At 41.3% G+C, this 24,756-nt stretch overlaps 1 protein-coding gene across 2 annotated transcripts in view; it reads left to right on the top strand.

Annotated features, from left to right (window-relative positions):
- Positions 1-24,756, top strand: part of GRIA4 (glutamate ionotropic receptor AMPA type subunit 4) — a 361,556-nt gene that overhangs the window by 320,389 nt on the left and 16,411 nt on the right. For both annotated transcript variants that reach the window (XM_045797668.2, XM_045797670.2), the window contains one exon: positions 1,368-1,615. In XM_045797668.2, the coding sequence (XP_045653624.1) occupies positions 1,368-1,615 (248 nt within the window). The remainder of the gene's footprint in view (positions 1-1,367; positions 1,616-24,756) is intronic.

Raw genomic sequence — 24,756 nt, 5'->3', positions numbered from 1 at the left:
TCAACCCCACGGCTGAGGGTTCTGAATCCAGATACTCCTCTGTCCTGGAACCACATAGAACCTTTGCAATTTCATTTAGTAGTTGGCATGCAGTATCCTAATGTGAGGATTTCTGTAGCCAGAGGTTACCTTTCAGCACACACACACACACACACTACAAAGTCTGTATCACTGTGATATTTTTAAGTGTTAATAGCATGAAAACACTTCATAAGACAATACAGGATGTCAATTTTCCATCTTAATATTCACCAGCATTTGAATATACATTAACATAAAATCACTGGTTTTTTATAGTGTCCAAGTATGCAAATCTCTTACTGTTACATAGGATATTGATTACCTAGTTCCCACCTTCTGAAACCAAATTTTAAATACAGCTCTTATCAGTTTCTTTCTTTGTCAACCTGAATTGTTTGATTTTGCCCCCAAAACATGTCTTCTGAAGTTTGCTATCCAGGATATTTGTAGATTATTGAAGATCTGTCTCTTACTGGACTCTGTATTCTGGTAAACAAACAAAGGAGGGTCCATATAAAACAAATATACCTGCTACTCAGGATTAGCCCCCGTGCTTAGATGTAAGTCTGAGTGAAGTCTCCGTTAGTTTTTACTTGGATCCAGAAACTTTGGATTTCAGCAAAACTTCAGCTCCTTGTTATTGAACAAATGCACTTGCCTGAGACAAGTCTGTGTATCACTGTATTATCAAACATCAGGGCGCAGGCTCTTTCTGCCTCACTGAAGGTGTCCCTTGGGGGATGCAGTTTCACCTTTAAAGTATCTGTATGGGTGAAAAAAATCAAATAGGGATGCAGATACCAGCAGAAGGTTCTAGGTAAATTAAGGAGTAGGAATAAAGTAGATGGAGCCCAAATAGACAGAAATAAATGTATTTCTTGGCTGAAGTCAAGGTATTAGAAAGACTAACTCTCCAAAATATATCCTAGGAAAACAAGAATCACCTTTCTTTCTTTTCAGGTTTTCTAACTTTTTACTTGAAAAAGATTTTTGATTTTTATTATGGAAGTGTTGTTGACATGATTTTAAATGTCCCACTCTCTATGGCATCCTCCCTTTAACAATGATAATACATCATTCTTTAAGCGGCTGAGTAGGGTAATCACGTGTGACCAGAGGGACCCGCTTGTTCAGGTATCACTTCTAAGCGTCTGCCATTTCCGTGGTGTCCTTCACCCACCGTAAAAGGCAGGTTTCTACCTGGAGAGGGGAATGTTAGCCAGGCAGACTGGAGTTGCAGGACCAGGGAAAGTACTTTAAGAGGCTTTCTCCTCGTCTGGGTTCGGTCAGTATTAACATGTTGTTCCCTTCTCTCCTGTATTTAATTTTATTTGCATTTCCTCCAGAGATCAAAAATAGCAGTGTATGAAAAGATGTGGACCTACATGCGATCCGCAGAGCCGTCAGTGTTCACTAGGACTACCGCGGAGGGAGTAGCTCGGGTCCGAAAATCCAAAGGCAAATTCGCCTTCCTCCTGGAGTCCACTATGAACGAGTACATCGAGCAGCGAAAGCCGTGTGACACAATGAAAGTGGGAGGAAATCTGGATTCCAAAGGCTATGGAGTAGCCACACCCAAGGGTTCTTCATTAAGGTGGGTGGGATAGTATAACAATGTAACATGTGTTGTTATAATATTCCACCTTCCCTGATGTCCCCGACACAGTGATTTTGTTTTGTGTGTGAACATGGTATGTTCGTTTTTTTTGTTGGTTTTTTTTTTCTTTTTCTCCATTTCATATGTTTTGATCAACAGTCAGGTAATTTTTTTTTAAATTTTGGAATAATTCCTCATAGTTGACCTGTATATCTTTTAAGGCCATATAAAAACCAAACTGGTTGAACACTAGCTGCTTCCAGCGGGCCTAAAACGTGGGGGCGACGCTTCTGTGTCTCGTCAACTTTTTCTGGTCACTCCAATCTGCTCTCTCATTGTGTCAGCTAATGATTCTACATTTTATCATGATTTTTTTTTAATTCTGCCTGCCCGCTAGTTTCTGAGTATGAAGAAATCAACCTCATCCTAACAAACCGCTTTCTTTCCCCATTTCAGTGTGTCATCTATTACGGCATCATTGTATTTCACACTAACCCGGGGTTGTATGGGTGCTAACTTTGTAACCACGCGTGTTCACAGATGGACTACGGTCAGCGGGAAGCTGGGCTCTGATTCTATGGTGCTTACTGCAGCCACACTCTTGCCTGTTGCAGAGGGAGTGTGGTGTGAGTAAGGTCTGTAAAATTAGACCCGATGACAGTCCAGAATTGTGCACACACAGACCCCTGAAACGTGATTCATGAGCAGAGTGTCACACGTGTGGATTACGCACACAATCCACATGGGTTAGAGATGAGACTTTCATTCTTAAGGAAACGTTGGTAAAATCTGCCCTTTTTACCCTTGTGGTCCTGGACATAGGGAAGTCACATGTTTATGCCCAGGAGGCAGAATATCCTATTTTCCTTAAGCAATAAAGGCTACTGGTGACTTGCTGGGGCTAGAGCAAAGCCGGAGTCGGCAGTGACAACTGACAAACCCTCTGGTCTCACTGCTGCTTAGGAGGGACTCGTACAAAGCACAGATTCGAGAAGATATCAGAGGCTTTGCTAAAGGACTTAACCATGAACCCGGTCTTGAGAAATGATGTCTCTGGTAAGCCTTTGAAACATGAAAGTAATGAGACCTGCACTGTTGCCCAGTAGAAATGGAAGCAGTATAAAGGTGATATGCTTGTTTTCTTTGGTTTGAGAAAGGGAACTGCAGCGTGCTTTGGGTATGTGTGTTGGGTGGGGGCCCAGGGGGCGGCCCAGATCCGAGAGCAGACAGTAGCCCTGGAAAGGTTGTGTTAAACCAGTACTTAGTGTTTGCGAGCAACAGTGTAGTAATTAGTGAGGGGTTTGACGGTGTGTCCAGAAGGGACCGTTTTAAAAGGAGAGAGAACAAAATGAGCCAGTAAAGACAGATTGGGTGTGGACTTTGGCAGTTCAGAAGTCATGTTGCTTTGCACATACTTTCCATATGAAACCGGAGAAATGTCCAGGGAGAAAGCCAAACCAATAAATTAGCCATGATAAAATTCTACCCCAAAATGTTCCAGCCATTCAGAAACTCAAACTGGCATCAGAGCGTTGGTCTTCAAGGGTATGTTTTGTAGGATGTGATATGAGAAATGTGTCATTTCAGCGAAGCCAAGGAGCAAAGCAGTCTCTGTTGAAGTGGGAGTTGTAAGAGCACCTTCGTGTAACTAATTTAAAAGAACGAGAAGGGAAGAAAGCAATGGTGGTTGATATGTAGATCAGTGTTCAGACTATTGATTACATTCACTGGATGTCGCTTCTGCTCTTAATTAATTCTCTGTGGGTGTAGCTGCCTTGTCCTCTGTCTTGTGTCTACTGATAAAGTCAAGTTCCAGGGACTGCATTTGGCCCTGAGATACGGGTGCGCCTGACTCCCATTGATGGCAAGACAGAGTTCCCTCTTAAATGTGCCACTTTGTCAAATCCACACTACAGGGATTGTTTGGGGAGATGCTGAAGGGCTTCATCTGTCTAGAACTGTATAATAATCCGCTATTGGCTTCCCCCTCTTTTCCTGTCCTTCCCTGGATCTCGTTAATGAGGCAATTGTTAAACTCCGCTTCCTGGATGGAGAGTTTGTTTATGTGCTTTGTTTTATATATGCCACAATTTCCTGAGCAAGCTGGCCCCTGCATGCCAAAACCACAGTCATTTCGTCCCGTCTTGGAGAACGCTGGAAGAGCTCGGAGGGCTAACCAGCATGCACCTTTAGCTCACCTCCTCACTTCCCCACCCCCAGCCCAGCTACGGGAAGGGGAGAGGGGGGACATTAAGCTTAAATTCTCAATCAGTGAAGCTCCTTCTGTTTGAACAGGGGCAACCTCATATAGAGATGGACTAATACACCCCTTCTGTATAAATGATTGAGTTTGTGGGAGCAAATTCAAAACGATTGCATTTATCCAGCAAGATCCCTAGGGCACATCCAATTCAAGAGTGTCTTTTAAACCTTTCTGCCTTATCTGTTCAGTAGACTGTGTTCCTGTAGCATCTTTTTTTTTTAAACTAAATCTTCACGTTAATAGCTGTGGATACAGTGAGACTAGTCTGTTTCATCGTCTTTCTCACAAACTCTGCTGTTGTGATTCACTGGGCAACATGAGACTTGAAGAATAGGAAAACGGTAGTCTTTCCTGCTCTGTCAGCCTAAACACAAAATGCAGACAAATGGCTAACAATCGTCCAGTGGTCTAGGGAGTCTCAGGTTTCCAGATCTTGCTGTTCGGTCACAATACTTCAGAATCAATGTCCCAGAAGAGGAGTAGACTAGGCTATGGAATCAGGATGGAAAGCCAGGACGTGAGTCTTTACTGTAGACTTTCAGACAAATGCGGTCTGGATCGTCGCGGAGACCGTATCTGCCTGGGGTGGGAGACACTGCAGCGGGAATGACCCCCGTCTTTACGGGAGGGGAGTGACGCACAGAGTGCTCGTCGTCAAAGAGACTCTTTCAGACCCGTGTTTGCGCGGTTTACAGGAAGCTTTCAGTTACAGAAGGGCAGTAACTATGCTCAGAAATTCCTGGGTCTCTTGTGCTTTGACATAGATTGGTCAGGTTTCAGGTCGTAGAAGGATGTTAGGAATGTTGATGCCATTGAACGGAGCATCTGTAGATCTCACGATGATAAAAAGGAGCAATGACAGTCAAATGAGCCTGCGTCAGCGGGAGAACTCGAGTCTTACCGGCGTAGTGACTTATTTTCCAAAGTCATCTTCTAAAGAAAACTTTTAGTTCTCGTTGTGAGATGAGAGGGTAAAATATCTTCTTTTATATTATCTCTCAACTATCCCCACACTTCAGTATTTCTCCCGAATCTTCTTTTCATGTGCACAGTGGCATTTATACTATTCTCGACCTGCCTTCTTGTTCCTACTCCAGTACCCTTGACGGCCCAAAACCACTGCGAAATCTGTCCTCTGGCTGAGAAGTTTTTATAACCTACGCTTTGGACGGCACTGCAGTGAATGCACAGTTGAGATGGAAGAGGCATTCTGTTCATTTTGACTTTACTGTCAGTACTGTCAGCTTCACTGCACACACAGATCGGCTCTGTCAGTACTGTAGTGTCCATTGTACAGTGAAGCTTGCACTTTACTAGCAAAATACTGCCTTACTGTATTACCCATGTTACACTCGTTGCTGTACTCCCTCCTGTGCAACAAACAAAATGGACACATGTTGTTTAGAGGGAATCATAACTTAGTTAATTCAGAGATTTACTGGGTACTGAATAGCTGTTAGGTGAAAAGACCCCTTTTGAAGATATTCGTGGTATGGAGTCTCTGTGACTGCTACATAGCGAGGGATCCCGTCTGAAGGCTTCCCCTGGCCTCTGTAAGAATCCGTAGACTTGACCCCCTAGTGTTTGAAGCGAAGTTAAAACAAGCAAACACACACTAGTCTCCTGTCTTCTGTTAGTCAGCAGTGCTAGTTCTTATTCAGATTTTGCCTTATCCAAAAATGTGGGCGAGACTGTTTCTAAAATAAGACAAACACTCTGTCACCCCCCAGAAAATGATGTTTCGAAAGACAGCAGTTCCTAAAGAGCTTGATCAGTAATTGAGATCTGAAAAAATGGAGACCCAGCTGGACTTGCTGCCGTCCCATTGCAGGAGCCCATGGCAACAGGAGCAAGACCCCTGACGCCAGGCACGTGAGGCTCAGCTCACAAGAGCCGACTCGGAGCCCAGGGCCGCAGCGTGGCAGGGGGAGCGAGTGCGGAGAATGGAAGTCACAGGAACACAGCTTTTACTGGACTTTTTCTTTCGCTATCCCTGGCCCAAGTGTAGATCCCTGTCAGGGTGGACAGTGTTCTCTGTTGGCCAAACTATGTTTCTTCCACTTTGGAGCATCCTTTAGGGCAGATGTATTAAACTTAGTATCCAAATCCACGTATGAAAAAATACATTATCCTTAAGGAACCACTTTCTCATGTCAAACTGGTGAAATGTGTTTACTCCTCGGTTCAAGTGTACGTACAGGTTTAGAAACAAGGGGCTTGCTGGACGTTGTGCATGAGAATAAAGTTGATGTCTGTTTTCAGTGTTAGTAACAAGTCAGCTGTTAGCACTTCGTGTGGACATAAGAACAGCTGAAAAGTACAGAAGTTAAACCTGAGTACTAATACTCCTGAGCAGCACTTGGCCTCAAGTGAATAAGTTTTTCACTAGTTTTCAGGAAATGAGTTGCTGTAGATTAGTACATAATTTTTTTTCAATTTTAAGTATTGTGGAAGGAGATGTTTTTGCATATGAATATCCTTCGTTTTCCTTGATGCCATAGTAAAAGATGCTACAGGTAACTTAGATTTTGTGATCCCATTACGACTGGGAATGTAGTCTGTTGGACTAGGGATTAGAGCACACGCACACACACACATCAGTCATACACGCACACAAGCACACAAATCCCCCGCAGTTGTGATATGCTTAGTCACTCACCCAGTTTCCTACAGAGATGCCGATGTTTACTGGGGGACCAGGTATTTCGCAGTCACAAACTGAGATGGGCGTGGTAATCCATACCACACGTGTCCCGGGGGGAAATAATCCCCTTGAGAATCCATGTACCCCATCCTTCCTTTTCTTTCTGGGTGTTGCATCCAGTAGGAAACATAAAACTTTCCCCTGATGTTTGAAATTCTACATTTCTCATTTAGGTCTTGCCTACACTTGAAAGATGATTGAAAACACAGCTCCCATGAAGAAAGAAAAAAATGTGGCATTTTCCTGCATTTCTTTAAGATTCACCAGGCATTAAACATGTTTGCCATCCTTACCACTAGTAAAAAAAAAAAAAAAAAAAAAAGCTAATATGATTTGCCTTCATATATTTGCCAGTTCATGCAACAGATGGTCGCTGGGTTCCCACTGAGAATTTGCTGGTTGGTTGTCAAGTTGTCCCTTTGAGTTCAGCTTTGTGACTGCCGTAGGTAACACCCCATCAAGATGTTTCTAAATTCCATGTTCAGCTGTGTGCTCCTACTTACCATAGCACTTAGAAACCGTGTTCTAGTAACTTGCCTCAGAAAGTAGGTAATTTGTGGCCATTTTAGTTTCTACCACTTCAAAGAGGATTAAATGTAAGGAGATAAAAAATGCTATAAATGAGGTTCACCAGTTCAAGCTTTCACAGCCTGATCTGAGGAGAAACCTGACACTGGACGTCAATTCGGACAATTCTAAGAGAAGCCAGAATTCCAAACTGTTGTTCTTTAGTCCCACCTAATTGCCTTATAAGCAAATCCTAGGAAGAGAGAGAATCTCCAGGGAGAATACCTACATCCTATACAATTCAGATAGATTCAGTGCTAACACACAGTTAACATGAGTGCTGAACCTCTAGCCAGCCAAGTCAGGTGGCCTTAGCCTGGCCCAGAGTATGTAGGAGACATAGTGTCACGTCTGAGACCAGAGTTCATCTGCTGAGAGGGAATAAATGGGCTGTGGATGGACGTATCCTTACGTTAGTAATGTGTGGAAGTGTTGTCGTCTTGGCGTCTGCCCAGTAGCCAGACAGGTCCCACCTACGTCACTGGTCTTTATAGATCATCTCCCTCTGCGGAGTGGTTTCCAGAAGCAATTGCAGCACTAGTGCTCAGGTTAAAAGGAACAACAAAGCAAGTGCATGAGGGTGTTTGGACCCCCTGTTCTGCAGTGCTGGGTGGAAGCCCATGTGTGGGTTCTCCAGAGCTCAAGCCAAAAACACCAGGTCTGGAGAAAAGACCCCCCCCCCCCAGGGTACTGGCAATGCCAAAATCTAGAAAGAGGCCCAAGTAAGACACCTTAATAAGGAAATCAAGTCCAGGTAGTCAAAGCAAAGAATCCAAAAGCACTGGGGGGAAGGGGAAGGGACGGAAGGGAAATGTGTGGCACCAGGAATTCTAGAGCTGGGAAAACAGTGACAGCAGCAGAGTTCCTGCTTTTACAGTGACTCAGACATGTTGGTGTGGCCCGTGCATGGTTGGCTGCCGATGGTTAGAGTCTCAGCCGTAGGACGAACACCCGATGGCAGAGAAATTGCGTGTGTGTGACGTCTCTGCGGCGTAAGGCAGCTTCTGCTCACAGCTACAAAGCTCCTCTGGGGACCTTTCTGTACCCAGTTATAAAAGAAACTGTATCCAATGAGTGTTCTTCCCTAGAAGACCTCGGGACCATGAGTTTTACAGACGTGATTGCCCTTGTCGTTTACAAACTAGGAGCGGCTGTTAATTTATCCTCAGAACAGCAGCAAGGTCAGGTGATGGGGGGGTTGGTATTGTTTTTGCTTTTCGTGCATTGCTTGTGTAGGATTCTGTTCTCCAGACTTACCTTCCTAAAGGGGAGAATACAAGGACGGTCCGCCCAGGCTGCTGCAGAGGAAGGGGTCATTAAAGTTCTCAGATCACAGCTCGTACTTCTCTCAACAGTGCGGTAGGAACAAGACGAGAAGCATTATCGTCATGCCTTAGCAGATTCCTACTCCTTACTGTCCCGAGTCCCTCTTTCCTGAGATCATGGACGTAGGGTGGGGAGGGATTGCACAAGAGAGAGAAGAGGGGCTCTCTATGCTTGGAATGATCAGACGTGTAAGAATATTTTAGACGTGCACATGCACACACACAGGACTTGGAGGGGGCATGGTGATCAGATTTACCATGAAACTCCAGAATACCTATAATAAAATATAGCTCACGTGATTGTGGAGATGTAATATTCTCCTACATGTAGAATTCTATACAATACTGTTTTAATGCAGTTTTATACTAGTGATAAACATCTACTTAGTGCATCATAGGTGAATAATAGTTTTCCATAAAAATGAAAACAGTTCAGCATAGCATATGGGAAACCACCCAGCCACAACTTGAGGCATTATTATCTTCCTTTTGTCTCTAAAGATAATATCAGCCAAGATTGGGCCTGGTTTATGATTCATACTTAAGAAAGGGAAGATAAAGTAGCTTGGCAGTTATTTGGAATGAGCTGGAAAATAGTAAAGACCCTGGTTTAGAATTATATTGTTTTAATTTAGTTAGGAATAGGAAACTGTAGTTCATTTATTTTAATGATCGCCCCCCAATTCAGTCCTATAACTCTTGTTTTCAGAATGAAGTAACATACATTTGAGATAACTTTGCCTCAAACACCATATCTTATACATCCTGGCAACACCTACATAGAAAATCCCCATGTTACACTGCAGACTCCCAGCCCTGGCCCCAAGCCTTCTTGGAAACAGCTTTGTATTAATTATAAGACTGTCTTGTAACTAATAATCATACTAATGAAAGTTAGAAATACTTTGTTCATCCACCTTAATACCAGAAAAGTCTATTTCACGATTGAAAGTGGACAGATTCCATACTCTCTGAAAACCTGAAAAGCCATTGCTTGGGCTCATCCATTTATGATACACACTTTTAGAAACTTAATGAGACCATTTCAGTACACTCTCTTAGTAGTAATCACACGACTCAACAATGAAGAAAAATTAAAGGCATAGAAACAACCCTAGCATCAATTCTGCCTTTCAAAGTTTATAATTCCAAGATGTGGGAGAAATCTATCATTTTAAATACCACTGACCATGTGAAGTCCTATCACATCAAGCTGAAATAAAGTAGACTTTATTTAGCTTACTTTTTTTTCTGGGATACTCAATAAAGACAGTGACGCACATAATTTTTTTACAGCAATGTTATTCAACCTGTTTTCTGCAAGCATTCAATCTTTGGGAGTTAGCCAAAACAAGAATTAAAGTGGAGTCAATTAACCCAATGTGACACAAACATCTCTCTACTTTCAAAGAAAAGAGGAACGTGTGGACCCATCTCCACTGCTCAGAAGATGGCACAAACGCTGTGAAGACCTACCCACAAGGCCTCTACTCTTACAGAGAATAGTCGCTTCCTATTTGGGGCTGACAGATAACGCAGTTTCAGAACATCCTTTTTAAAAGGGAAACAGGCCAGAATCCCATTAGTAACTAAGAGAAGCTCTCCTCAGATACCCAGCCCCTATTCTTCTGTCTTTTCAGGTATTTGCAACTAAAACCACACACACACACACACACACACACACACACACACACACACACACAATCACAAAAGCATTTATCAGTGAGTACAACTGCTCTATGTTGCTAGTGCCTTTAGCATGGAAAGGAAATGTTTTTAAAAATCCCTGAGAAATAGAAAAGTTAGCATGAAACCAAGTATCCAGAGCCCTAAGTCAGTACCCTAACCTTTGGTTTCTGTTTGAGGCCAGATGGAGGTAAATGAAGTCAACAGGATCCAAGAAAAGCTGACCTCAGATTGTCTCCTAGCGTAAAAAGCAAAGAGCAAAGGCTAACAAAAAAAGAAGTTGTGCTCTATTAAATGATATAGCAATGATATCGTATAAGGCAAAGAATCAGTTAATATATCATCTAATGTTCTTTTTAATTTTTTCACTTTTAAGAGATGATGTTTAAGTTTGGCTTAGTGTTAGAACTCTAAAAATCACTGCGCAGTGTATTTCTTAAGGGAGACAATAATAGTGACAGTGCAGCCTGTGAGCTTTCAAACCACTCCTACACGGTTTTTACTTGCTCCTTTTTACCCTCTTAAGATGCCATTCTGTGAAGAGGACGAGTCTATCAGTTGGAGACGTTAAGTGACTTGCCCACAATACCACGGCTGTGATTGGAATGGAGATCTTCTGACTCTCTCCAGTGCTCTTGTGGGGAAAGAACAAAAGAGAACTTTTTAACACAGATACAATTTACTTTCAAACTCACTAAACGTTTTCTGTGATTCTTCCATGTTGCATTTGAACAGCCATAATTTCAAAGCGTATTGAGAATACCCCTGTAGAGCTCAAGAAACGATTTAAAAAACCTAAATAAGCTCTGGCTAAGTTGAAGAAATCACACAGAAATAGCCTTCAGGTCAAAATAAAGATTGTACAACAATTAAAACTGGTCCAAAAAATGGAGGGAAATTGGCTCAGATTCCCAACATCAGAGTTGCTCAAGGAGAAACAGAAGAGCCTCCCACTTTGAGAGTGGGACACACATCTGTGTCGTGTCATGAACGATCTTTAGCAAAACAAGCACAGAATTCTCCTGCAGTGCTGTCTGAAGTTGCAGACGCTTAGTAAGACGGGGGAGAAATTCATTCCCGGAACCTCAGTACAAGCTCATCAGGTTTTGGAATTAAATAAGTCACTTCCTCAGTAAATACCTGCTTTTTATCACTTTCTGTCTACACTGTGAAATAGAAAGATATTTAAGGAAAGCACTTCTTTTTAAGAACCACAGAGCTAGAGCTAGACGCAGGTCTTGTAGGCCTCCCTATACAGACATTTAAAATTATAGACTGACGTCAGACTTTTGGCAAGGTACAAATCTGACAAAATCTGGATTGTAAAAGGGGGAATAAAACAGCAAAAGTGAGGCATGTGCATATAGAAGGGCTTGCTTTGTATTTTTTTTTTTAGAACACCACGTATGCTTCCCTAACTAGATATGATAAAAATCGGTCCATGTAATACAGTATCCCATCGTGTTTCAATATAAAATACTTGAGAGGGTGATTTTTAAGGGCCCCTAATAACACCAGCAACATCAGTTGCTACTTCATTTATTTTTCATTTTCGCCCTCATCACAGATAGCAATCCATTTATGCTCTGAAGCATGAAGACTGCACAGCCCCTGGCATAGTACCCAGTCCACGCAGTGTCCCCACAGTTGTTATTCATAAACTTTCACATCATTTTGGAATATAAAGATACATTCTTTAGAACTCTGTCATTTAGGCGACTTTCATGGATGAAGTAGGTGTTTTATAAAAAAAAAAAAACTAATGTACTTTTTTTCTGTTTATAACACAGCTTCACAATTTCCAAATGTATTATTACAGAATAAGAAATTAAAATTATGTATTAGGAAAAAAGGAAATTCCCTATTTCTGTATATATTCTTTAGAATTTATAGGGTTTAATGGATAACAGACTGGTTTGTCAAAATGACCATTTTTGGAATAGTCTTTAAAGGTAATGAATGAAGTTAAGGTTCCCGAGGAAGAACACGAGAACAAAAACGTATATTTGTAGTTGGAGCAGTTTTACTCTGCCATGTCTACATCATGTAACTTCAAGGGGATCAAAGCTCAGAGGGTGATGGTGACAGACGTACAGCACAGATCCTTCCATACAGTGTTTTTTCCCTGCACATTTTCATAACGGCCATTAGAGTAACAATTACCCCATCCTTCATTTCGACGTCTCTGGAATATATTGTGAAAACCCAAGGTTCCAAAGTACATCCATTTTCTCACCCGATGTCGTTTTACTTGATAAAGAATTTTAATAAATTACCCAAAGTTAAATAACAATAGCACATGATCTTGTATGGGTTCAGGCTCATTCTCGGTCTCCACTTTCCTTCATGTCTCATGAAACTCAATCAGTTGTCTGGTATTTGATCTTTTTTATGGGAGCCAGTAACTAAAATTATGCCAAAGGGTGATTAGGAATGGACTCTAAGCTTGGTTAACTAGACAGTAGTCTCAGAAAAGACAAAGTCGTTCAAATAGGAAAAGATTGTTCCAGACGCCATGTAATGAAAAGGAAACAAATTTCACAACTCCTACATACCAAGTGCATGTATATGAATATGTTTGCCCCCAAAAACCCCTGGTGCTGGTGTTACTGTCTTCACCTGGACGGCTACGTCCGCTGAAGCTCAGGTAGAAAAGGAGCCCATCATTCTCTCCTCCCCAAATCCATGCCCCTTTCGTGCGCTGCCTCCTTTCTCCCCAGGGATACCAGAAGCCTCACTAGCTACAGGTACATTAAGAAAGAAAACATCTCTGTCCTACCTGTGATTCCGTTTCGAAAAAATAAAGCAAGTACGTTGTTTCTGATAATATCCCATCTCCCCAACTTTCCTAACCCTCCCCTTTTATGACCCCTTAGGGTTTTTTTTTTTTTCATTTTTGCAATAATTCTTGTTAATACCAAATTTAGTACTGCCCCAACATGGTGTTGGCTTGTAGCACTATTAGTTTGCCCTCAAAAACACCAGGAACATCAGGGAAATGGGTTGAGAATACCACAGCATGCCTGTCTTTTTAAGGAGCTCCAGGTGCGCCCCACGATACACTGTCCGTGATTCAGGACAGCTGATGAGAATTATCCACGCAGTGCGCCTGCAGGCATTCCTCTGCTCTACATCTTACAGATGAGAGTAGAGAGTTTTGTCCCTCTTACACAGCAAATATTCATTCCCTTTGGCCTAATCCTTAAAATGAGTTTTAAGCTCATTTCAACGAACTCCCCGGTATATCAGACAGTTGGTAGTGTCTTGTGAGACCTGAGGAAAGGGTTGGCCAGAACTGAACTTGACTTTAATACAAGACCATGTTCTATTATTGTTTAACTTTGGGTATTTCTCCCCTAGGAGGAGGACAGAGGAGAACTAACCAGCTCCAGGACCAAGGTAAGAGGGGAGTTTTCTTTCAAAAGAATGGGTTCCATCCATTTGAAGGAAACCCCTCCCCCACCTATTTTTCAATCCCTTTTTCTTTGTACATTTATATTTTTTAACCCGCGCCTTAGGAAATCAGCTTGCCACCTGTGCGTTAATAGTTACTTGAACATCCCCTTACAAATGTTATAGCAGGGAAAATAAAAACCGTCACACAAGTCATACCAGTTACATGCTAATGCGTTTATGTTTTTCCATCGTCATTAAATCTCAGTGCCAGTCTTCCCCTGAGGGTCAGTCTCTTGCATAGGCCTTAAGAAATTGCCATCAGCTGTTAATTTCTGTCTGTGGAATATGGATGGTAACTGATAATCAAACCATAATGGGTAATGGGGTTACAAAGACACTAAAATTAAAATCCAGAGTGTTTCTATAGAAAATATATTATTCTTAAGAAATTTTTTTATTTAAAAAAGAATTTATTAAAAGAAGCAGCTGACTGATACAATGTAAATGATATGTGATTTGGAACATGCACAGGCTAGACTCTGGGTGTGCAGCTGTACAGACGTGATGATATGTTTAAGGCTCCATATGAAAACCAGAAGGGAGAATGAGGAAGGGGAGCTAACACTGTCCGGAGTGGTATTTCTCCATGCTTAGCCTTCCCGGCATCGCTCCCAAGTGGTTTCCGTTGTAAATTAACCCCTCACCTTCTGCAAGTCATCAGTATTCCCCTGCTTTTGGTGTTCTGTGTCACATTGGTCCTTACGGGGGGAGAAATCCCAGGCGAGAAACAAGTGAGAGAACCTAAAAGCATCCAGATTTTGAGACATTAGGAGAAAGGTGGAACCCGGCGGGGTCGGGGTGCATGAGGGGACAGCGTGGGGACCTTCTGCAGCAATCCTCTGTCGTCCGAGGAGGCCAGGTTTTGTGGGACTCGGGTCGATATTAGGGAGGCTTGAGGCTCCAGAAGAAGGGAATCCTAGGAAGCAGGGGAAATGTGCAGAAAGAAGGAGAATTCAGGCCGTTTGTTGCCAATCATCATCATCGTCTTTCAGAAACAGTTCTGGGCGTTCTGTCACAAGCGTGTTAGCATCGCCTTCAGGTTGGATCGTCAGGGTTTTTTAATGAAGGAAAATCACGTCAGATGGATATTTTTGTTGGAGACTGTTGTCTTAGGAGCAGGAATGTCGGTGAGAGAACGCGTGTGAGATGGGGACCTGATTTTAGTACCAACAGACGCTACTTTTGTAGATGATGCTACCGCAGTGGCCGCCAAGCACAAACCCAAGCGCCGGGCTGCCAGCAGGTCGTGTGTTTTGTGGTCAGAAATCAGAACCTGATTTTTCCGTTCTCACTCCCTGACCTGCTTGGTGGAAGGCACATAGTTCAGTCCTGCACTTTAAGATGCAAGGTGTATGACCGCCTGGGCAGCCACACGCAGAAGGGGAAGCCTCAGAGTGTCGTTCCGCGAACCATGTCTGGGAGAGAATTCGGTGTCCACGCCGACATGAGGTCTATCAAACAGATCTGTGTGTGACCTGGATTTTACGAAACAGTTCATGGTGACCTCATTCAGGGGAAGAATTGGTGGTCGTTCTGCAGTGACTTGGTTCTGTTAGGTAACCTGAACGTGAGATGAAACACCGTTTTCGTTTTTTGGCTTTGTCTCGTTACTCTGTAAAGTGAAAAATACCGATCTGCTATTAATTGCGTTCAGTTTATTAGGCATATGAAACATATTGAGTGGAAGTGCTCAGGCTGGTAGCTTAAGAAGTACCCACGTGCTCCTGACCAGGAGCGAGGAACTGAAGGGCTGTGTGCTGTGTTCTAGTGTTAACACCACTCGAAGCAAAGGGGGGTGAAACCGTCTCCAGAATTTACACTTTCGGGGTTTTTTTCCCATTGAAATTGTTTAATAAATGAGAGACCATATCTCCGTTTTGAAATGCAGTTGTGAGCCCTGCTGCCCTCAAAGATAAGCAGCTTTGTGTTTCCCTTTAAAGGGCATGAACTGAGAAGCTGTAAAGACACACAGACTTAGAATTCGTAGGGTTTGGTTCTTTTCAGAGAATAACAGAAGAGCCCCCCGCGCTCCTAGTTAGGAGAGGTTCACACAGCTTCTTCCCTTCAGGTTCCCATTAGCTTAGAATCCCTTCTTCTAGGAGACCTGTTTCTATCACTCTGTTTCTTTCTCTGTTTATGCTCTTCTCCCACCTCACCGAAACCTAAGCCAAAAGTTAGGGTAGATGAAACTAACAAGTAAAAGACATTTTAAGTTCTATCCAATTACTAGTCTTCTGCAAAAGAATCTGGCACCCCGAATGAAAGAAAAATTGAAACTTTAACTTTTTAAGAATTTGGTGAGAAATTTAAAGTATTTGTAGATAAAGATTTACTAGACACATTCAGTGAATTAAGTGCATATTTAAATACACAATATAATAAATCTTAATCAGGTTAAACCAGACATAGACTTAGCCTTTAATATCTGTTGATGACAAATGTAATTCTTAATTTCTCTAATGTACTGAATTATACTATTCTCAGTAGTAAATTTAGGAACAGAAGAATTTTATAAAAGGGACATGCTTTATTTGCTGCACTTAAATAGGTTAGAACAAAATGGTAAGAAATAACATTATCTGGGATTTAGTTTTAAGTATCTGATTTCTCCTGAAACTCAACAAGCTTGTATCTGATTTTATCAATTGGTATTTTTTCCTTGCCCGGCTAGGCAAACTGAGCTGGTAACCCCTTTATTTTGACCATCTATAATCTCACTGAAATACCATCTTAGATATTTTGTTTATACGATGGACAAAATTGTTTGCCATTATTCATAAAAATAACTAGTGTCGGTAATTCTTTATGTCCCTCTTGCTGATATTTAATAGACAGTTTGGAACCCCTTTGCTTTATTTTGTTTTGCTTTAAAACCCTCTCCATAGCAGGTCTTCCCAAAATCCACTAGGTGGCATGGTCGAAGGACTCCCTTTGATGGCCCAGCTCTGGATTCTTTCATTTTAATCAGCTGCTTGAAAAGTAGCCCCTTCAGTTAATGCGGAGATACCAGGTCTGCACATAGTTACTGCATGGCTCCTGGGGTTCTCGCCCTGCCTGGGGACTGAGGATGGTGTAAGATACCGTAAAACATAGTCGCTGTGCTCCACGGGCAAAGACCGTACAGAGATAGCGACACTGTGAAGTGATGTATGACTCCAAGTAAATGGGAGTGCTCCAGACAATGGATAATTTAAAGAAGAAGGAAATTACTAGAGTCTAGAATATCTGGGAGAGACCTCATAAAAAAGGTTCAGATGTACTGGTTGATAAATATTAGTTGAATGAATAAGTCCATGAGTGATTATTGGAAAATAGTAAGAACTTTAGAAAAGCTAAGGGGGAAAAAAAAGAAATTTCTGGTGAAAGTTCTGTCGTGAGACTGGAATGGATTGTGAATAAAATATCTTTGGGACTCTTGGGAATCTAGCCTGGAGAAGGCAGAGAAGGTCTGTTTGGGGAATTAGGGTGGTTAAGAGGCTGGGCTTCTGTGGTAGAAAGACCCGGGTTCCAATTCTGCCTTTGCCATTGACCAGCCATGTGGATTCAAGAAGGGCTCAAAGAGAATGTGAAGAACTTGGGACAGAGCCTGGCTTAATCAAATGTAATTAAATTATACTTTAAAGGTGTACATAAGCTGAATTGTTAGGAAGCGTTGAATGTCGGGAAAATTAGAATAGAGTCGTATCTTGGAGGCAGTCATGAATCCCCGAAGGTTTTCCGCAAAGCGGTGTAAACAAGCAGAGAAGCATGGCCATTCTGACTCTGGGTAGCTGAGAACAGATTGAGAGTCAGTGATCTTGTCTCAGGTGATAAAGGCTTTGACTCAGCTGTTACCTGTGTAATAGAAATGAACATAGAAATTCGAGAGACATCTTTTCAGAAAAAAAAGTTCTTAATGGCTACTCGGCTGTAGGAAAGGAGTTGAAATGAAAATTGGAAGATGAGATTGAGTGTCTGTGATTGGGCTTTGTTATTATTTGTGTTTACTTTTCTGCTTCTTCTGTGAAACATTTTCTGATCCATTATACTGAAGCTTCTTTATGATAACACGTTTGGGATTCCTCATTACCTGTCCTAAAAGATCCGAACTTAAGTCATTAGGAGCCCAGTGTATATAAAAATAGAACCATTTTATTCCGACCTTAGGAAAGAACAAGTGTCACCATCTAATCAAATCAAGTCAGGATAAAGTTTATTGGTACAGCTTTTTAAGGAACATTATCTACTGTTCTTCTTTCTTGGATGTTTAGGAAGGATCAGTTTCAGCTGATAAGACCACATGCTTCTGAAGTCTTATCTCAGCTCCAGAAGTATTTAGCCAGAGGGGACAGAAGTTGCAGGGAATATATCAGTCAGAGCTTAATAAGGCATCACCCCCAGCAAGCCTGATGAGCCGGGGGGATCTCCCTTGGAGGGCCATGGTAGGGAGGAGTACCTGGTTTAGCTACACCGGGAAGGGGACCCACAGAAAGCAAAGTCGTCCTAGTACTGTGGGAAAGAGCACTGGACCAGGAGGCAGAAGATCTCCTTCCCAGCTGGGTCTTGGTGAGCAAGGCACCTAACTTTCCTTAGACCCTAGTGACCACAACCGTCAGATGAGAAGGTTTGAGACAACCTCTGACCCCCATTTTGATTCAAAAACGGTAGGATTCTAGTTCTTTAAAGCAATTGATGAAGTTTTTAACAATGAGCAAAGGAAGGAGAAAGGAAACTCGGTTGTTGAACATTCTGGAAATCCTATAAAGAGAATAAGGAGCGGGGTCTAAGAGAAGAAGGAATTCAAAGTCAGGGACAGAGCAGGGGCCACCCAGCAAATCTCCATGAAAAACCCAGTGCTGCTCGACAGTTCACACGCAGTGAGTGCTGACCCCCACAGCTCTCCTGTCCCTGAACTCATGCTTCAGCATAGAAACACCACTTAACAAGTGAGACTCAGAGCGAACGGGAAGCACTTCACAGTCTATAGGTAGCGACAGTCCTGTCTTGAGACAAAGACCCCCGTTGTATGATCCATCGCAGAAACTGATTGTGAAAACAGGGTGGCTTGGGGTGCGGACCTGAGCCCATATCATCTCAAACAGCACCCCAAGGCCACCACAAGTCAAATAAAATTTACGTGATTTAATATGAATAATTGGTATTTTCTCAATATTATGTAAGGATAACCAAAAGTATCTTGGAGCAGTTTTTATTTTTAATTTTCATTAGTGTAGCATGCAGTGTTTTAAGAAGCCCTGCACATAGGGCGCCTGGGTGGCTCAGTCAGTTAAGCATCTGACTCTTGATCTCAGTTCACCTCTTGATTTCAGGGTTGTAAGTTCAAGCCCTGTATGGGGCTCCACGGTGGGTGTGGAACCTACTTTAAAAAATTAAAAAAAAAAACCCTGCCCATGATGTGTTTGCAGAATGACCACAAATTGAGGCTCAGACCTTGCAAGTTCCTTGTCGCCAAATCACAGTCTTAAAACCTCCTCTCTATTAAAATTCTGGAGCAACTATGGGTCATAGAAATAGTTCTCCTTCCCTTCCCTGAATAGACATACCTGAAAGTGGTCATTAATTAATTTTAAAATAAGTGTTACTAAAATCTGGAAGAGATATTTTTTATCTGCTCACGATTTCCTTTCCGAGTTTTGTGGATCCCCAAAACTCCAGATGCCAGTCTGCCCACAACTTTCACAGGCTTCTGAAAAAGGTTCCTGACCCAGAAGAGGACAGAAAATTCTACTCTGTGACCTAAAATTGACAAAATCATGAAACCAAACTGCATGAAATATTTGTAAGGATTACATTTTTTAAAGAAAGGTTAACCCTAAAAATATAATTAAATTTTTCATTTATCTCAAGCTCTAGCTGGTGCTCTAAATTGCTAGCAAACATCCTCACAAAAATCACAGTATTTCTTCAAAGAATCACATTCCTCAGACCTAGGCCTCAAATAGCAATCAGTCAGGCAAATTCCAAAGAACACACACTTCAGGGGCACCTGGTGGCTCAGCCGGCTCAGCATCTGCTTTGGCTCAGGTCTTGATCCCAGGACTCTGAAATGGAGCCCTGTGTCGGGCACCCTGCGCAGCGGGGAGTCTGCTTCTCTCTCTCCCTCTGCCCCTCCCCGCTCGTGTGCTCACTTGCTCTCTCACATAAATAAATAAAATCTTCAAAAAACACACACTTCAGAGACGATTTCTGGAACCTAACCCAGTATCTACGCAATTTACTTAGCTGTCTTTGACACCCTTGGAGTATGAAATGCAAAGGACTCTATACACTAAATTAATTGCATATATGCCATCCAAAATCCAAAGCAAAGACAATAAATCCTTCCTTATCGAAGTGGTTTTCAAAGGCTCATTATACATCATGTTGGGACTGAGTTGTCTTTGCACTGAAAACAATTTTCCTTCCTAATTTTGATATCAAATTATTGATTGGTAGTGCCATTTTTATGCAAATCTTACCTGTCATTGTGTAAGCCAACTGAAATTAAAACTTAGTATCTTTCCTAACAACATTTGCATATAGATGCAGAGCAATTTAGCCCAAATCCTGTCTTTGGAAAGAAGTGCACAAATCCAATGAAGCAAAAAGAGCCCGGTGCTTGTTTACTGGAAGGGATAATTGGGGAAGAAAACTAATAGCACAGCTGCAAGTTAAATTGAAAACTTAGTGGAGCATTTATAATGCTAAGAACTGGTTATCCTTCCAGGGCTTACACACCTGATCAAGGTGGAACTGTGGACGCAAACGCCTTTCCTTAAGGTCAGACCCTCACCTCCTTATCATTTGACAGCCCATTGATTTTTATTTACTTATTCTATTTTCTTGACTGATAAACTAGTTCTTTCTCAGTGAGTTATTCATAGACTTTATACAAAATTCTGGGGTGGTTCTAAATCCTCGGTTTCATGGCTTATTTCCTCCAAACACCTTTATTTGGGGGGATATCATTAATTAAACCTCACGAGTAAAACTCCATATATCCCATGCTCCTCCCTTCCCTTCTCCTCTTGCTCTACTGGGGTAGACTTTCCTGTGTGCAGCCCTCATGACAGTAGTGAGAATTGCCACCAACATTTAAATAAGACAACCAATAGTCTGTGCAGAGTGGGTTATTATTCATTTTTCATGAAATTACTATTTTCTTAGTAGAGTGGTCCTAGAAATTTTTCTGCATGTACTTATCTGCTACATAACAAAGTTTAAATCAAATGAGTTCTCCAGTCTGGAATTTTAGTTTAAATGCAAAAAAGGGATACAGTAAATAGGTAGTGGGATGAAAGACTTTTTTAATTGCATTTTTTAAAAATTCCTACCAAAAAAATGAAAAGGACTTTTTTCTTAGGGCCTCTTCTGCTTGTTTGGGGAAAAACATAGTTGCCAGCCCTGAGAATTCTTTTCCTAAAAACAGAGGTATATACGGGGTTTTTTGTTGTTGTTGTTGTTTTTTAATGGCCCACTTCCCAGGACTCAAGTCTACCCACCATCACATTTCATTTAATGGAGCCTAAGGGGAAGAGCTCACCTTGTCCATGTAAATTCGTGTGAAACAGAGAGTCTTCTCTCCAGGCCACTTAGAGTTCTCTTAACCTCCTGCAGATCCTGTCTGACAGGGGAGGCCCACTAATTGATGCATTACTCATACTTCTGTGCCTGACCTGTTCCCCTCAAACAAGGCAGAACATTTGTAGACGCCAAGTACACCATCCCATGTCCTCCAGCCCATGACTAGAGACGCAGAACCAGGTGGACCAAAGCAAACCACATCTTCAGGAGCAATGAGTGCTTTACTGATGTCCCTAAGAGCAGTTCCCAAATTCTGCCTCTTCCTCATTTCTTTGTGGGGTTTCTTTTTGATCCAAAATAAAATGTATATGTTGGTTTGCATAAAACAATTCTTTTAGGCATTAGATTATAAAATAATATAAAATCATAAAATAATTGAGAAGGCTTTTTTTTGTATTTTCTGATTATTAAAGTATCACTTATTGTAGAAAATTTTGGATGGGTTCAGAAGCGTAAAAAGCAAAATGCAATCCAAACTAGTCATACTCCCTACATCCAGAGACAGCTTTTTGTCGTGTTTTTTCCCCAGTATTTTTCCATTAATGTCTCTCTCTCTCTAGATATATTTTTTATTCTTAAATTAAAATCATAGTGGATATACAGATTTGTTTCTTTTTTTTTTCATTTATTATACCATAATCACTTTTTTCTTGTCTTTAAAAACTTTGAATGGTCGTAAGACATTCAGCCATACGAACTATGTGTGCTCATCAATACAGACCCCGAGGAGCTTCATAAAAGCGTAGACACAGTGCCCCTGACTCAGGGGGACCTGACCCAGCACTGTCGGGCCTGAGATCTATATTTGTGATGGTGGCTTTCTATGCAAATCAAGCTTGAGAACCGCTGCTGGGCCCCCACATCTACTCCATTCTCCCCTTCTGGTGGACGTATAAAGTGCTTGCCGTGTTGCTACAGAAATATGCTATGAGGGCCATCCAGTTACTCCCATCGGCATCATGGATTAACTTTATTAGAATTGGTTCCTTAGAGGAGAATTATTATTAACCAATAATATTAATATTAGTCAATTAATATAATGATCAACATTGTCAGTAATTTCCAAGAACATAAGTTGCGTTTAAGCTTTTGTTGTATAAAGTCATCTTATTTCTTTTTTAGTTCTTAATTCAGTCAGGATACCCATCTTACTCAGTTCTCCACGATATTGCACATGATCTTTACTTTTGTCCTTCCTAACATGAGTGGCACAGAATTGAGTTGGCATCGTTTTAATTCACATTGATTTAATTCCAAGCCAAGTTGAATTATTTTTGTATGATTTGTATGATCTTCCCGCATGAATCATCTGCTAACATCCTTTGTGGATTTTAAAGGGATTTTCTTACCTGTTGACACAATGCCTGGTGGGTTCACACAATTTTCAAGTTTTTAAAAAACATATTAAGATTTATTGGGGACTATGAAAAAACTTTCCTAGCCTCATTCAGGTAAATATTCTGGACATTTGAAGCCCCATGATATTTAAATTTTATAGAGTTTAGGGGCACCTGGCTGGTTCAGTCAGTAGAACTCGTAACTCATGATCTCAGGGTTATAAGTCTGAGCCTCACATTGGGTGTAGAGATTACTTAAAAACAAACTATTATATATATGGAGAGAGAGAGAGAGTTTGTATGAAGAGAGCATTCCCATTAAGAGAAGCATTCCCCTGGAAGTGATGAGACTTCCTCATGTGTATATAACTAATGGATCCTTTCCTATAAGGATAATAAAGTAGTCGCAAAATCACACCGTAGGTTAAAATAAACTGCACCATCACCGCCAACAATGAAATAGTCATCCTATTAAGTAAAATGGAATTGAATTTTCTTTAATCAGACTAAATATGATATTGTAAATTACTTGTCTAAAACTACATACACCCTAGATATCCTGTGTGCAGATGTTGACTAGGTCTAGGGCCGGTATGAGTCCTTTATAATAATATTCTTAAATCCAGGAAATCATAAAAATACTTGATTAAACTTAAACTTTAAAAGTGTTCCTATTAGGAGATATTTTGTCAGATGTACATTTGAAAACTCACCAACAGAAAAATTACATTACAATATGGCCCAGAAGTGAATATAATGATTAAGGCATAAATTAAGCATAAAAGCATACGCAAACATATAGAATTGAATGATAAATTATTTATGAAAGGATGGAAGGTAAGAGATGGATATCTTAGCCTGAATTAAGTTGCCTTTAACAAGAAAATCTCCACACTAGATGAATTTACCAAGTATCGATAAACGGGAGAAGTTTAGGTCTGTTAGTTCCGGTTCGAAAGCTTTTGTTGTATGTGGTCTTTCAACAAGAGCCCTCTTAATAAAAACAGGTCCCAGAAGCTAGTGCGGTGAGGTGTGGATTTTCATAATCTCAAGCTCAGTTGAAGGAAAATTCAGGAATAAAAACCTCGGGCAGCTTTTCTGAGGTCCTGAAATTTGACTCGAGGAACGTTTTCCTTCTATCCTGCATCAGGTTCCCCGCCGTCTCACTACTATTAAAAAGGCTACTTGGAGAAGGGTTTTTCTTACCTAGAATTCCCCAAAGGTACAAAAGGCAAAGCCAAGAAGTTACCTGAGTCCTACTTCAGTCTATCAAAGGTCATTGTCAACACACCTGGGCCTTTAATTGTGGTCTATGCATGTCCAGCCAGAGTGTGGTCACTGACTGGTTCTTCCTCTCCTTCCACTTTTAAATGAAAACAGTCCACTCAATTGAGTTTATCTGTAAAAGCTGCCTTTCATAGACCGAAAGGAATGCTCAGTGTAAGGGAGAGCGCACCTTCTTCTGTCCCTCATCTTCTTGGCTGACCTACTTCACCTTCTCTGATGTTTCATCAGGACCAGAATATCCCTGATCATTAATCTGCGTTTCTGACCTTGATTTTGAAATCCCTGTCTGAAGTGTACGAAGGGGATTGCAAAGCAACAATAAAACGTACCATAGGGAGGGTCTGCTTCCTAAGTCCCTCAGTTACCCCACTACTTGTGACTTCCCTAAGCTTGCTTCTAGTTACTCTTTCAGGGTTCCTTTTTCTCTTGCTGAGATTAAAAAAAAAACTTTTAAATCTATTCCAGCAAAATGAGTGAAATAACTTTGTGTATTTTTTAAAATCATTTGATGATTCTTGGGATTAATAACATGTAAAAGCAATGTGTTTCATAAAATAGGACAGATGTTCAAATGTGGTTTGTGCCGCAGTTGAAATGGCCATCTGCAGAGGCTGCTAGACCTGATTATATACAGAAATGACATCTGTAGTCAGAAGTTGTAAAGAACAGGCAGTTTTAACATGCAAAGAAATCTTCAGTACTTGAAGACTCTTTCTGAATGTTAATTACAAGTTGCCTTCCATGCATCATTAGAGAAAAGTAAATGTACGTATAATAGTATTGGGGGACTTTATCAAGGGACCACATGTTTCTGGAAGGAAAACATGGATTAATTGTGAACTGGGCAGTGACTTACCTACTGGTCAGGTGTATCATATGAATCAAATATTGATGTATACACACACACATACGGATAGCAGTGTGAAACTAAACTGTTTTTACATGGCCTG

Source organism: Ursus americanus, chromosome 16, assembly GCF_024610735.1.
Source record: "Ursus americanus isolate L20-20 chromosome 16, mUrsAme1.1.p, whole genome shotgun sequence".
Lineage (NCBI taxonomy): Eukaryota > Metazoa > Chordata > Mammalia > Carnivora > Ursidae > Ursus > Ursus americanus.
Note: the sequence above shows the minus strand (reverse complement) of the source record. Positions and strands in the feature narration are given on the sequence as shown.